We start from the raw sequence: 13,750 nt of genomic DNA on the forward strand, positions 1-13,750 counted from the left end.
GATTCCAGCAAATGTATCTTGAAATTAGGTCAGGGCTCAGGCAGCCCAGTTCTGGGGCCCCCTACATATCAAGGCAGTATGCTGATATGAAGAAACTTGCACTAAAACTAAGAAACCTTCGGGCAACCCCATCTCATCTCCATTCCTGGCAAGGATTTCTGGCCTCAGCCACCTGGACTCACCACTGACTTCAGGTGAAGGACTGTGGACCAGCTTGAGAAGAGGCCTCACCAGAGTGGGTGTGGGCATGGGGGCTCGGGCAGTACCCAGAGTAGGTGTGGGTAGCCGGCCAGGGGTTAACGTGGGGCGTGGATTCAACACAGCTGGAAGCCCAGAGCTCGGAGGCCGGGGTGCTGGGGCCAACGGAGGAACAGGAGTCAGTCCATCCCGAGGGGCTTGTCTCACTACAATCTTCACCACGCCTGTATTATTCACCATGGTTGGTGGCACTGCAAGAGGAAGCTACACTGAGAGGAAGGTAGAAAAGAAACAAGAGACCCAAAGGATGGAAGAAGTCCAGGGGCAGGAGAAGGTGGCAGACAGGTATCGTAGATATTCGTAAGGGAAAACAACACTAAGGAAAGGCTGGACAGACAGTAGCCCAGCGCATGCCTGGAAGGACCAAGGCCAGCAAGGGCTAAGGAATTAGGAAGGCCAGGAGCCTCACCCTGGTTAGCAGCAAGCGGAAGGCTGAGGCCAGTGGGGGCAAGGGTGGTGCTGGGGGTCGAAGAAGGCAGCACAGAGACAGGGGTAGGGCCAGGGGTCGGGGCCACGGCCTGGATGAGGGCCACATGGGCAGGCTGGCTGATGAGGTGGTGCTGCCCCCCTGCTGACACGAGGTGCACCACATTCCCTGGGTTAAGGGAAGAGAGAAAGAGAGAGAGAGAAGCAGCTATCAGCCTGAGGAGGGCAGAGGCAAGGCAAGAAGAGAGGGAAAGAACAGAGGGAATAAATTCTCTAGAATGACCTCTTCCCTATCTTTATCCAAGATCCCTCCAACCATGCCCGTTGGCCCCACCCACCAAAAGCTTGGGAAAGAAACATTAAGGCTGACATTTAAAAAAGTCACAAAAACAAAGAGACAGGGAAGAGGAGGAAAAAGGCAGGACAGGGGGTGGGTTTTACCTACTTTGCAGCGGGCGGGGCTGCCCCACAGCAAGCTGGCGCACCTGGGCACCAGTCAGTGTCAGCTTGTTGCCCTGGATTTGGAAGGTGAGAGGTTTGCTTCCCCCTGCATTAGCCACTGGACGTTGTGCCAGTGAGGCTAACTGCCCGATGCTGACCACTTCACCTGCTAAAAACAGAGGCGGCCTTATTGTACACAAGGTTCATCCTGCTCAACACCACTTCACAGACTCCATGAAGCACACCTCTCCCCTGAGTGTCCAGTCCAACCAACCACGCCTTTCCCACAATTTACTGTGTCCCAACAAACTCAGTCTCCACCTACAGCCTTTGAGCTTTTGATGTGCTACTCCTTCCAATCCCATTTGCTTAGCAATCTCCTTTATATTCTCTAACACGGCCTGCCACAAGACTGAGTTAACCACCACCCTCTGCTCTACACTGTCCTTTTACCCCAAATACTTTTCTACCGCTAGGCTTACCACTATTTATTCACCTATGTGTCATCTCCCTATGTCAATTCCTTAAGGGCTCTTAATTATGATCTAACAACGTCTGGTGTAATACCTAACATGCTAGCTGCCTCAATTTTTTTTGACACAGGGTCTTGCTCATGATTGCAGTGGCACAACCATGCCTTACTGCAGCTTCCAAACTCCTGGCTCAAGCAATCCTCCAACCCTGGCCTCCCAAAGCGCTGGGATTATAGACATGAGCCATTATGCCTGACCCGGCTGCCTAAAATTTGATGTTGTCATAGTCCTGAGCTTTCCTCCCATCTCAAGTCCCTCACCACAGAGCCCTGGGAACTTACAGGGCAGGCGAGCTTGCATATCGGGAGATAGAATGAGGCGCTGTGGTGCAGGAGTCGGAACTGGCACTGCTGTCGTGGTAGCAGTTGCCGTGGTGGTAGAAGTGGTGGTGGCAGCAGCAGGAGGGAAGGTGTAACCTGGTGGCACTGTCAGGGGCTTCAACAGGCTAGAGGAGCCTGGAGGTGGGGCTGGGCTCAGGCGAACTGGGGCAGGTGGTGTTGGCTTTAGGGACAAGGTTGGCGTGGGAGGCCGTGAGGTCCCACTCAGGACTCCCAGGGGGGATGGCAACACTGCAGACACAAAGCAAACACCTGTCAGATATACCCTGACTAAAGCCTTGGCCTAGTCCCAGAAGCCTCCATCCTCCCTTCCAGCCCATCAAATACTAGACCCCTGTCCCCAGCCCAGCTCCTCAAACCCTTTAATTTCACTACTTCTTCCTCAGTCTGAACAACTTTTCTGAAGCACCACGCATCATCCTTGGCTCCCTTTCAACTTACCCTGAGTGAGAGAACCACTGTTTGGCTGCAGTGGAGGCAAGATGACAGGGCCAGGAGGCCGAGATGCAGGAATAAGTGGGGGCCCAGCAGGTGAGGCTGAAACCATCAGTGGTGCTGGCAGCACTGAGGGGGCTGGGCCAGGGGTGGGCTGGGCTGAGAGCTCAGGACCTGGAGGGGGTCGAACCGGGACAGGGCCCAGGGGCGTCCGTGGGTTGTTCACTACGACCACTGTCCGGCCTTCTTGCTTAGGTACTGGCTGCAGCATCCTATGAGGAAAAATTTAGGGAGTGGGTAGGGAGAGAAGGAGAATAAGAGGTAGCAAAATCAAAGAAAAGAAGAAAATGAAGCAGGGAGACAGATTATAAAAGCAAAGGAAAGGAAAGAGACCCAAAGGAGAAAGAGGAATAGGAATTTAAGATAATCAGAAAGCACAAAACAGACAGAATGGGAGAAAAAGTGACTAACACAGAAGCCCATCCCAGCACCCTCTTCTAGTTATTCTCTCCCCGATTCCCTCCACGTGTCTGCACTCCCATACAAATATTCCAGTCTTGTATCCAACTCTTTTCTTCCCATCCCAGGCCCCTCCGGCCAGCTTTCAGCCACTTATTCTAGGAACCATCCCCTCATTCCTTAGTCCTTGTACCTGTTGACCTTCATCTTGACTGGCTTGGGCCGGGGTGGGGGATCAGGAGCAGTAGCCACCTCTAGCAGTACCCGGCGAGAGAGGCGGTGCCGGGGCAGAAATGTGTCTGTCTCATATCGAGAGACACGACCTTCCAGGCCAATAAGGTCAAATCGACCCATGTCTATCCGCTGCCACAAGAAAGAACACAAAGCACAGTCACAAAGAACAAAATCACACATCCTTTGAAATGTAGATGTAGCTGGAGGCCATTATCCTTAAGTGAATTAACACAGAAACAGAAAACCAAATACCACATGTACTCAGACACAAGTGGGAGCTAAACATTGGGCACGCATGAACATAAAGATGAGAACAAGACACACCAGAAACGACTGAGTGAAAGGGCTGAAAAACTACCTGTTGGGGACCATGCTCACAACCTGAGTGACAGGATCAATTGTATCCCAAACCTCAGCATCATGCAATATACCCCATGTAAGAGACCTGCACATGTACACCCTTACTCCAAAATAAAAGCCTGGGCGTGGTGGCTCAAACCTGTAATCCCAGCACTCTGGGAGGCCAAGATTGGGGAACTGTGTGACCCCAGGAACTTGAGATCAGCCTAGACAACATAGTAAGACCCTGTCTCTACAGAAAATAAAAAATTAGCCAGGCATGTTAGCACGCACCTGTAGTCCCAGCTACTCAGGAGACTCAGGCAAGAGGATTGCTTGAGTCCAGGTGGCTGAGGCTGCAGTGAGCTATGATCATGCCACTGCACCCCAGCCTGGGCCACAGAACAAGACTCTGTCTCAAAAGAAAAAAAAAGTAAAAAAATAAATAATAGGCAGGGCACTATGGCTCACACCTGTAATCCTTCTACTTTAGGAGGCCAAAGTGGGCAGATCACTTGAGGCCAGGAGTTCGAGACCAGCCTAGCCAACACGGTGAAACCCCATCTCTACTAAAAATACAACCAGAGTGGTTGTGCACACCTGTAGTCCCAGCTGCTCAGGAAGCTGAGGCACAAGAATCGAGAATCACTTGAACCCAAGAGGCAGAGGTTGCAGTGAGCCGAGACTGCACCATTGTACTTCAGCCTGGGTGACAGAGTGAGACTCGGTCTCGAAAAGAAAAAAAAAAAAAAAAGTAGTAATAACAACACAATGCACAGTGTCAAAGATGCCAATTTTACAATAATTTATTGGATATGATGCCAAAAGCACAGCCAACAAAAGAAAAAAATAGATAAATTGGACTACATCAAAATTTGTAACTGAGGGCCGGGTGCAGTGGCTCACGCTTGTAATCCCAGAACATTGGGAGGCCAAGGCGGGCAGATTACCTGAGATCAGGAGTTCCAGACCAGCTGAGCAACATGGTGAAACCCCATCTCTACTAAAAATACAAAAATTAGCTGGGCATTGTGGCACTCACCTGTAGTCCCAGCTAGTTGGGAATGAGCCAGGAGAATCACTTGAACCCAGGAGGTGGAGGTTACAGTGAGCTGACACTGCACCACTGTACACCAGCCTGAGCAACAGAGTGAGACTCCATCTCAAAAAAAAAAAAAAAGGGGTGGGGCCAGGCACAGTGGCTCATGCCTGTAATCCCAGCACTTTGGGAGGCCGAGGCAGACAGATCACCTCAGGTCAGGAGTTTGAGATCAGTCTGGCCAGCATGGTGAAACCTCATCTCTACTAAAAACAAAAATTAGTTGGGCATGGTGGCACATGCCCGTAATCCCAGTTACTGGGGAGGCTGAGGCAGAAGAATTGCTTGAACCCGGGAGGTGCAGGCTGCAGTGAGCTGAGATCGCACCGTTGGACTCTAGCATGGGCAACAAGAGTAAAACCCAAAAAAAAAAAAAAAATTTAAAACGAGGTGTGGTAGCTCACGCCTATAATCCCAGGACTTTGGGAGGCCAAGGTGGAAGGATCACTTGAGGCCAGGAGTTCAAGACCCATCTAGGCAACATATCAACACCCGATCTCTACAAAAAAATTAAAATAAAAAATAAAAAAATCACTCAAGTATAGTGGTACATGCATATAGTTTCAGCTACTTGGCCCAGGAGTTTGAAACCAGCCTGAGCAACATGGTGAGACACCATCTCTACAAGAAAACTCAAAAAAAGGCCGGGCGCGGTGGCTCAAGCCTGTAATCCCAGCACTTTGGGAGGCCGAGATGGGCGGATCACGAGGTCGGGAGATCGAGACCATCCTGGCTAACACGGTGAAACCCCGTCTCTACTAAAAAAATACAAAAAACTAGCCGGGCGAGGTGGCGGGCGCCTGTAGTCCCAGCTACTCGGGAGGCTGAGGCAGGAGAATGGCGTGAACCCGGGAGGCGGAGCTTGCAGTGAGCTGAGATCCGGCCACTGCACTCCAGCCTGGGCAACAGAGCGAGACTCCGTCTCAAAAAAAAAAAAAAAAAAAGGAAACTAAAAAAAAAAAAAAAATTAGCGAGGCCGGGTGCGGTGGCTCATACCTGTAATCCCAGCACTTTAGGAGGCTGAGATGGGCAGATCACGAGGTCAAGAGATGAAGACCATCCTGGGAAACATGGTGAAACCCCATCTCTACTAAAAATACAAAAATTAACTGGGTGTGGTGGTACACGCCTGTAGCCCCAGCTACTCAGGAAGCTGTGGAGAATTGCTTGAACCTGGGAGGCAGAGGTTGCAGTGAGCCAAGATGGCACCACTGCACTCCAGCCTGAGGTCAGAGCGAGACTCCGTCTCAAAAAAAAACAAAAACAAAAACAAAAACCAGGCATGGTAGTGCATACCCATGGTCCCAGCTAGTCAGAAGGCTGAGGTGGGAGGACTACTTGAGCCCAGGAGTTCAAGGCTGTAGTGAGCTATGATTGTATCACTGAACTCTAGCCTTGGTGACAGAGATAGACCTTGTCTCGGAAAAAAAAAAAAAAAAAACCGCCAAAAACAAGTGTTTGCGCATCAAAAAACACTATCAACAGAGTGAAGACAACTCATGGAATGTGACCAAATATTTGCAAGTCATACATCCGGTAACGGGTTAATTTCCAAAGTATATAATGAAGTCCTACAGCTCAACAACCACCACACAAACACCCAAAATAAACAAGTCTTCAATAGACATTTATCCAAAAATATAGACAAGGGGCCAATGAGCACATGAAAAGATCCTTGACAGCCCTCATCATTAAGGAAATGCAAACCAAAACCACAATGAAATACCAATTCACACTCATTAATATGGGTGTAATAAAACAAAGAACAGGTAATGGCAAGGATGTGGAAAAATTAGAACCCTTGTGCCCTGCTAGGGTGGAAATGTAAAACATGCAGCTACTATGGAAAACAGCGTAGAGGTTTTCCCAATATGCAGAAATCGAATTACTGTATGTTACAGCAATATTCCTTTTAAGTAAATACCCAAAGTAAAAAGCAGAGATATTTGTACATCCATGTTCACAGCCTTATTCACAAGAGACAAAAGGTGGAAAGAATCCAAGTGCCCACTGATAGATGAATGGATAAACAAAATGTGATGCAAATGCTCCCAGACTTACGATGAAGTTACATCCCAATAAACCCTCAGCAAATCGAGAATTTAATGCCCTTTAATACCCTTGACAAGCCCATCAAAAAGCAAAAAACTGTAAGCTGAATCATTCTAAGTCCAGATGCTCCTCAATTTACAATGGGGTTACATCCTGATAAATTCACAGTGAAGCCAAAAAAATATTAAGTTGAACCATCGTTAAGTCACATGACTAGAGTACAATAAAACTAAGGGAACGATACTTAGGGGAGTAATAAGGATGCAAAAGTCAGACCCCAGTCTAATGAAAAGAGGTACATTGTTGGGGTAATGCCAATAACCTTTATATTTCACATTAATGGAATCATACTTACCTGGAGGGGATGGACATCCGTGGCCCTTAGCACCAGAGAGGCGGTGCTGAAGCAGATGCCTGGGGTGATGAAAGGGGAGGTAACCGGTCGAGGGTCGAACAGATTTGGATGATTGCAAACTTTTCTCAGCTGCATCAAAATGTTGATGACGCTCATGAAATGGCCTGTGGCTAGTGTCTCCTTAGTTCTAGGGAAAGAGGAAAAATAAATGGGACGCCCTAACAGCCACCTACACTTCAATCTCGAGTCCCAGGGCCCACCCTCCTTCCTCCCTTACGTGGTTTGTGCCATGAAGTCATCATAGAGACAGCGTTGACGCTTGGAGAGCCTGCAGCGGATAACATGCTCATACTTTTTGGGCATCTGCTTCTCAACATCCACCTTAACTCGGCGCAGTAAAAAAGGCCTCAAAACCTAAAAGCAAATTAAGCAGGAGGCTAAACAGGAGAACTCAGGCACCAAACCCCAGCCTAAGCCCCTCAGTAAACACGAATGGAGCCATACGGCACACCATATTAGACACCAACCACACAGAGATGAGTCAACTGCAAGCCCTCAAGGGATCTGCCGTCTGCTGAAGGAGACAGACACAAAATGATACCACGACATAGGAAGTGATATAAGGAAGCACTGTGGGCAGACCAACTATGCAGGAGAGAAAACTCAAACTAGATTTTGAGGAGTGATTGTAAGTTTACAAGATGATGCAAATAAATCTAGAAGATGAGGAGAACAAAAACTGTGGCCTTGACGGGAAATAAAACGAAAGGCAAATCTGAAATCTCAGAAGATAAAATCCGATAGGACACAGTCATCAATGTCTACAGTGACATGGAAGAAGGAAGGGAGGTAAATGAAGGAAAAGTAACAGTTAAGGAAGACTTCCTGTTTTCTAGCTTAGTTTACCAAATGATAGTGATTGACCAAGATGGCCTTATAACAGGCTATAAGGCCAGAGATGTCTGGCTTAGAACAGTGTTGAGTTCAAGAGGAACTTTCAATTAATGATACCAAATCAGAAATCTAAATACAGGTCAAGTGATCTAGAAAGTCAAGGACTTTTAGCACAGATTGGAGAGTCTTTATCACATAAGAAATAGTCAAAGCTTTAGGAACGAGAAGGCCTGTGAGATATGTAGACTGAGAAGACAAAAAAAGTAAAGATTGGAATGCTGAAAGATGTTGTGATTTAAAAGCTGGGCAAAAAAGGAGAGCCAAAGAAGACCAGAGAGAGAAACACCAACAATATGAAGTTGACGAAATCCAGGTAAAGAGAAATCCAAGCAGGGACCAATCAGCAGTACCATTCTACTCAAAGACAATAAGGACAAAAACATCACCATTAAAAAAAAAAAAAAAAACCAGGCTGGGAATGGTGGCTCACGCCTGTAATCCCAACACTTTGGGAGGCCAAGGGGGACAGGGCGGATCATTTGAGGTCAGGAGTTCGAGACCAGCCTGGCCAAGATGGCGAAAACTGCCTCTACTAAAAATAACAAATATTAGCTAGGTATGGTGGCGCAGACCTGTAACCCCAGCTACTCAGGAGGCTGAGGCAGGAGAATCGCTTGAACCCGGGAGGTGGAGGCTGCAATGAGCCAGATCACGCCACTGCACTCCAGCCCGTGGGACAGAGCGAGACTCTGTTACCAAAAAAAAAAAAAAAAGGCCAGGCGCAGTGACTCACGCCTGTAATTCCAGCATTTTGGGAGACCAAGGCAGGCGGAACAAGAGGTCAGGAGATTGAGACTATCCTGGCTAACACGGTGAAACCCCATCTCTACTAAAAATACAAAAAATTAGCTGGGCGTCGTGGCGGACGCCTTTAGTCCCAGCTACTCGAGAGGCTGAGGCAGGAGAATGGCGTGAACCCAGGAGGCAGAGCTTGCAGTGAGTGGAGATCGAGACACTGCACTCCAGCCTGGGCAACAGATCGAGACTCCGTCCAAAAAAAAAAAAAAAAAACAGAATGGATGACTAAGATGAGGTCATTCAATCTGGCAATGGGTAGTCACTAAAACATTGCAGCTTGACAACTGAGTGAGTTCAGCCTGGCACTGACTTCCCTCTCCCCAAGGGTTTCCTGGGCATGCCCAGGAATGGTTCCTCACCATTCCCAATACTCTGACAAACTGTTGCAGGCCCTACCTTGTGGAGGCGTTTGACAAGACCTTCATTATACTCTTGGCTGCCCTCAATCATGCCAGTTAGGGGATTAGAGAACCACTCCTTGAACTCGCGATGAGACTGGAAGACATGGGGCATCAAAAAGTGCATCAAGGACCACAGCTCCATGAGGCTGTTCTGCAAGGGAGTTCCCGTCAGGAGCAGGCGCCTCTGGCTGCAAAGAGACAGAGAGAATCAGAGGGAGGATGGTCAGCAGCTCCCAACCTTCTGAGCATTCTGATACATTCCTCAACCCAGGCAGCCCTCCCTTCAAGCCAAGTCAACCCTCCCATGAATCCCCATCTCCATCTCCACCTGTTGAAGTTGAGGAGTGACTGCCAGCGCTGTGACTTGAAGTTCTTGATGTTCTGCGCCTCATCCAGAATGAGATAGCGCCAGTTCTTGCGGCGGAAGGCCTGGTGGTCCTGCAGCACCAGCTTGTAAGATGTGATACAAACATGGAAGGCATTGGGCTTGGTCCAGCCCTGAAGGATCAAAGACAGAAAGTAGCAGATAGTGGGATGAAAAGAAAAGAGAGCCAAGGGAAGACATGCTAAACTCCTCAAAGGACAGAAATCAGGTTGGAAGAAAAGAGAAAGTCCCAGCAAAAGAATGGAGCGACAGAAAGAGGAGGGGCCTGGGCATGGTGGCTCACAGCTATAGTCTCAGTACTTTGGGAGGCTGAGGTGGGAGGATCTCGAGCCCATGTGCTCAAGGTCAGCTTGGTTAACATAGACCCATCTCTATCTTTGCAAGAAATTTAAAAATTAAAAAAAAAAAGAAAAGAAAAGAAAGTGGAGGGAAAGGAATTCAACTGAAAAAAGGGCTTAAAAACAAAGGAGGCATCCATGGGGGGAAAGTGACCACATGAAAGATCGAACCTGCCGCTTGAGCTTCCTCTCTTTCTGGGCTCCATAGTAAGTGAGGATTTTAAAGCTGGGGCACCACCGTTTCAACTCCATTTCCCAGTTCAACATCACACTGGTGGGAACAATGATTAAATGGGGACCCCAGTTACCTGTTTGACAAAAAAATGAGAGATGGTAAGGAAATGTAAATTCTGTGGTTCCGACTCCTCAGTTATAACCCTGACCACCCTTTGGCCCTTCCTAGGAATCCCTCCTCTCTATACAGTTAATGACCAGAGTCAATGAAGCAGGAGTCAATGAAGCCGGAGTCATCACTAACAAGCTCCCCAGGGAGCTAGACTAGGGGGCACAAAAGAAGGGGCCTTGCCTACTTACCTTTCTCACAAGCCAAGTGGGCAAGCAGGGAGATGGTCTGGATGGTCTTCCCAAGCCCCATCTCATCAGCAAGAATGCCATTAAGCTTCTTCTCATACATGGTAACCAGCCAGTCTAGGCCAATGTGCTGGTACTCCCGGAGCTGGCCCCGCAGAAGCAGGGGGATGGGCGTCTTTACCTGGCAGAGAGGAAAAAGAGGTAACACAATGGAAATGAGGCATTTATCACGGGAACATGAGAAAAGTCAAGACAAGAGAAAGGAGAGGCCAGAACCTGGGGATACCTGGGTAGTGGCCAGCGTGTAACCCTTGGGCTGGAGACTTTCAGCTGCTGCAGCAATGTCAGTAATTTCTTTCTTTGGACCTAGAGTAGTGGTGGGCCCTGGAGTGGGAGGCCCGCTGCCTGCATCTGCCTCACTCCGCTCTTCATCCCTGGCAAGCAAGTACTCCACCCCAAAATCATCATCTTCCTCCTCTTCATCTGCTTGGCTCTGTGATTGGGCATCCTCAGACTCTTCAGACTCAGATTCCTCTGATGCCGAACTTCCACTTGTTTCTTCCTCTTCTGAATGTTCATCTTCCTCATCCTCACTCTGGTCCTCCACAGAGTCTAAAGTGTAAGACCAAGGCTTACTGCTCACAATACCTGCTCCTCCAATGGCCACCCTCCCCGGCTCCTGCTTCATGACCACATATTCACCTGACTGACTGCTACTATCCTCCTGAGGAGCTTCTTCCGCTTCCACGGCCCCCTCTGGTTCACAGTCAGAGCTATTAGCATCAACCTCATCTTCATCCTCATCATCACTGCTCCCAGAGCCTGGGGCATAGGCTCCTGCATACTGCTGCAATAGCTCCTCCATGGAAAGCTCACCTGGAAGAGAAATAAAAGTGAAGCTTTTGGCTACTCTGACGGGAGGGAGACGGGGAGGTCTGAGTGGTACCAATTAATTTTACCTAAGTCTCTGTAGATACTGCTAGGCCCAGGTCTGAGGGGAGGCAAAATAGCTTACTTTCAGCATCAGCTAGCAAAACCAAGCCCCACAACCTGGGGGATGTACCATGGGAAGTGGGAAGAACATTATCAACCTGGTGAGCCTCTCAAGGTCCATGTCAGATACTGCCAACATCTTCTTACATTAGCTCTTCCCTCCATTTCACTCCCACATCACCATTTAAACTTCTATCATAATCACTTATCACTTTCTAATCATTATTCGTTTACAAGTCTGTCGTAGTCATTAGACACAGAATTCCTCCAGAGTGGATACAAACTGCCTTATTCATCTCTTTATCCTTGGTACTGCACAGGGCAGACACCAAGTGGATGCTTAGTAAAATGTCTGGTGAATGTCACCTTCTCGAGCCAACTCGCTCAGCTCCACGGCATGATCCACCTCCCCTTCCAACTGTTCCTCAGCTGCTATAGTGTCCTCTTCATCCTCCGCTAGGAAAGAGACAGAAGCAGGATCAACAGGGATAGAGGCTAGAGGCACAGGACACAGTCCAAATGAAACAGATGAGAAAGCCTGAAAGGTTAGGTCCAGACAATTCATTCAAGGGGTAAGTGGCAATAGGACAAACAGAACAGCCCTGACCTTCCTCCTCATTGGCAGTAAACTCTTCATCATCTTCATCTGGATGCCAAGGCCGTTTGTTTCGCTGTGTGACAGCAGAGGGTGGGGGCTTTACCTGTATGGCAAAAGATAAAAAAGGAAAGGGTCTAAGGTTAGAGTAGCAGAAGAATGGCACAAACTTGAAAAAGATGTCACAGGAGAATCTCTATCCCATTGAGTGACAGCTGCCACTGGTACAATCCCAGGGCAAGAATACAATCAAGGGTTTTCTCTCAGCACCAACTACCAAATCCTGGCCCCACCGCCTGGGGAAAGACCTGTGAAAGTACCAGGTAACAAAGAAAGGTACCCAACATATCTCCATGCACTTGGGACATATGGAGAAAGAGAAAAGATTTAAGGGTACCATGCCAGCTTCCAACCTATAAGGCCAATGAGGGAATATTAGGGCACGTTCAGAGAAGTGGCAAGAACAGTCAGAGCAAGTACTTTTTCAAGACCACATAGCAATTTAAAGAGTAAAGTACAATACACTCTTCCACTATAGTGCCAAAACCTGCCAATCATAATGTGCAACTTGCCCCAAAGATTCTTCCCCAGTCATCCCCAAAGAAGAGCCCAAATGTCCATCACTAGGTAGAACTCTCAAAACCCATAACCAACCTCATAGCGCCGAACTCAGACCCTGAACCTCTCCCTCTGCTCCCCCTCTGAACCCTCCCCTCTGCTCCTTCTGCCTATACCTCCAACACCTGAGGGGGCTCTTCTTCAGCACCTTCTTCAGGCCCATCTCGGGTGTCACTATCATGAGATGAGGGGGTTTGAGAGGGGCTGGAAGGCCCTTCCAGTAGTTGAGGGGGAAGGGAACGGAGCAGCTCTTCCAGTGGCAATTCTCCCTCACGGCGAAGCAGCTCAATCTCACGCCTCTGGGCCTCTGCATCATTGCCCTCCTGTTGTTCTTCTACCTCAATCGTTTCCTCATCATCCTCTTCCTCCTCCTCTTGGGGTTGAAAGTCCCCATCTATAGCAGGAGAACAAGGTCACAAAGTCCACGGGCCCTGCAAGCCACAGGGTGGGTTTTTCAGCTCTGGAAAGGGTACACGAGGAAGAGTAACAGGGCCAAAGAGAACACACACCTTCATCATCCAGGCGGGAAGCAGGGGGTGGAGGACTGGAGGCAGCTGAGGAAGAGCCGAGGCAAGGGGAAGAGCCTGCTTTGCTGCAGGCTAACGGCTGGTTGAGGCTCTGAGACAGAAGGTCCGAGTACTTTTCAGTTTGCCCGACAATGAAGTCCAAATGCAGGTCAAGGGCTTTTTTGCGCTTTTCCTCAAGCCGGGACTGTTGCTTGAATTGCACCACCTGCCACAGATGTGAAAGGGACTGCTCACCAAGATAACCATTTATTTAGGTACTTTTACCCGATGTTTAGGGAGGCCTTCTTTAACCAGATCCTGGCTGGCCTCTTGGGAGAGTAAGGCTAAATAACCTTCGGGGCTTATTATGGTCTAAAGGAAGCACAAAGGGAGCATGCAGGAAGAAGAGCCAGCTTAGCCTCAGTTGGAGGGAAGATTTGCAATCTGATTTTTTTTTAAGAGATGAGGTCTCACTATGTTGGCCAGGTTGGTGTCAAACTCCTGGGCTCCAATGATCCTCCTGCCTTGCCCTCCCACACAGGTGGAACTACAGGCATGTATCACCACACCCAGCTGGAATTGGATCTCAAAAAGTAGTCAGGTGGGCTGGGCACAGTGACTCATGCCTGTATTCTCAGCACTCTGGAAGGCTGAAGCGGGAG

The 13,750-nt window shown here is 48.7% G+C and overlaps 1 protein-coding gene and 1 non-coding gene across 4 annotated transcripts in view; both read right to left on the minus strand.

Moving 5' to 3' along the window:
- SRCAP (Snf2 related CREBBP activator protein) overlaps nt 1-13,750 on the minus strand; it is a 47,632-nt gene that overhangs the window by 22,769 nt on the left and 11,113 nt on the right. For all 3 annotated transcript variants that reach the window (XM_009196276.4, XM_031658303.1, XM_009196278.4), the window contains exons 7-24: nt 13,092-13,314; nt 12,699-12,976; nt 11,977-12,070; nt 11,736-11,825; nt 11,079-11,252; nt 10,663-10,988; nt 10,380-10,557; nt 10,017-10,153; nt 9,451-9,620; nt 9,118-9,310; nt 7,247-7,383; nt 6,970-7,156; nt 3,084-3,253; nt 2,438-2,703; nt 1,940-2,227; nt 1,130-1,294; nt 668-853; nt 183-449 (exon numbers count right to left, since the gene is read on the minus strand). In XM_009196276.4, the coding sequence (XP_009194540.2) occupies nt 183-449; nt 668-853; nt 1,130-1,294; nt 1,940-2,227; nt 2,438-2,703; nt 3,084-3,253; nt 6,970-7,156; nt 7,247-7,383; nt 9,118-9,310; nt 9,451-9,620; nt 10,017-10,153; nt 10,380-10,557; nt 10,663-10,988; nt 11,079-11,252; nt 11,736-11,825; nt 11,977-12,070; nt 12,699-12,976; nt 13,092-13,314 (3,529 nt within the window). The remainder of the gene's footprint in view (nt 1-182; nt 450-667; nt 854-1,129; nt 1,295-1,939; nt 2,228-2,437; nt 2,704-3,083; nt 3,254-6,969; nt 7,157-7,246; nt 7,384-9,117; nt 9,311-9,450; nt 9,621-10,016; nt 10,154-10,379; nt 10,558-10,662; nt 10,989-11,078; nt 11,253-11,735; nt 11,826-11,976; nt 12,071-12,698; nt 12,977-13,091; nt 13,315-13,750) is intronic.
- LOC116271370 lies at nt 12,159-12,287 on the minus strand. Its single transcript, XR_004179932.1, has one exon. It is a non-coding gene; the product is annotated as a small nucleolar RNA SNORA30/SNORA37 family (small nucleolar RNA).

The sequence above is a fragment of the Papio anubis genome, chromosome 18, assembly GCF_008728515.1.
Source record: "Papio anubis isolate 15944 chromosome 18, Panubis1.0, whole genome shotgun sequence".
In the NCBI taxonomy this organism is placed as follows: Eukaryota; Metazoa; Chordata; class Mammalia; order Primates; family Cercopithecidae; genus Papio; species Papio anubis.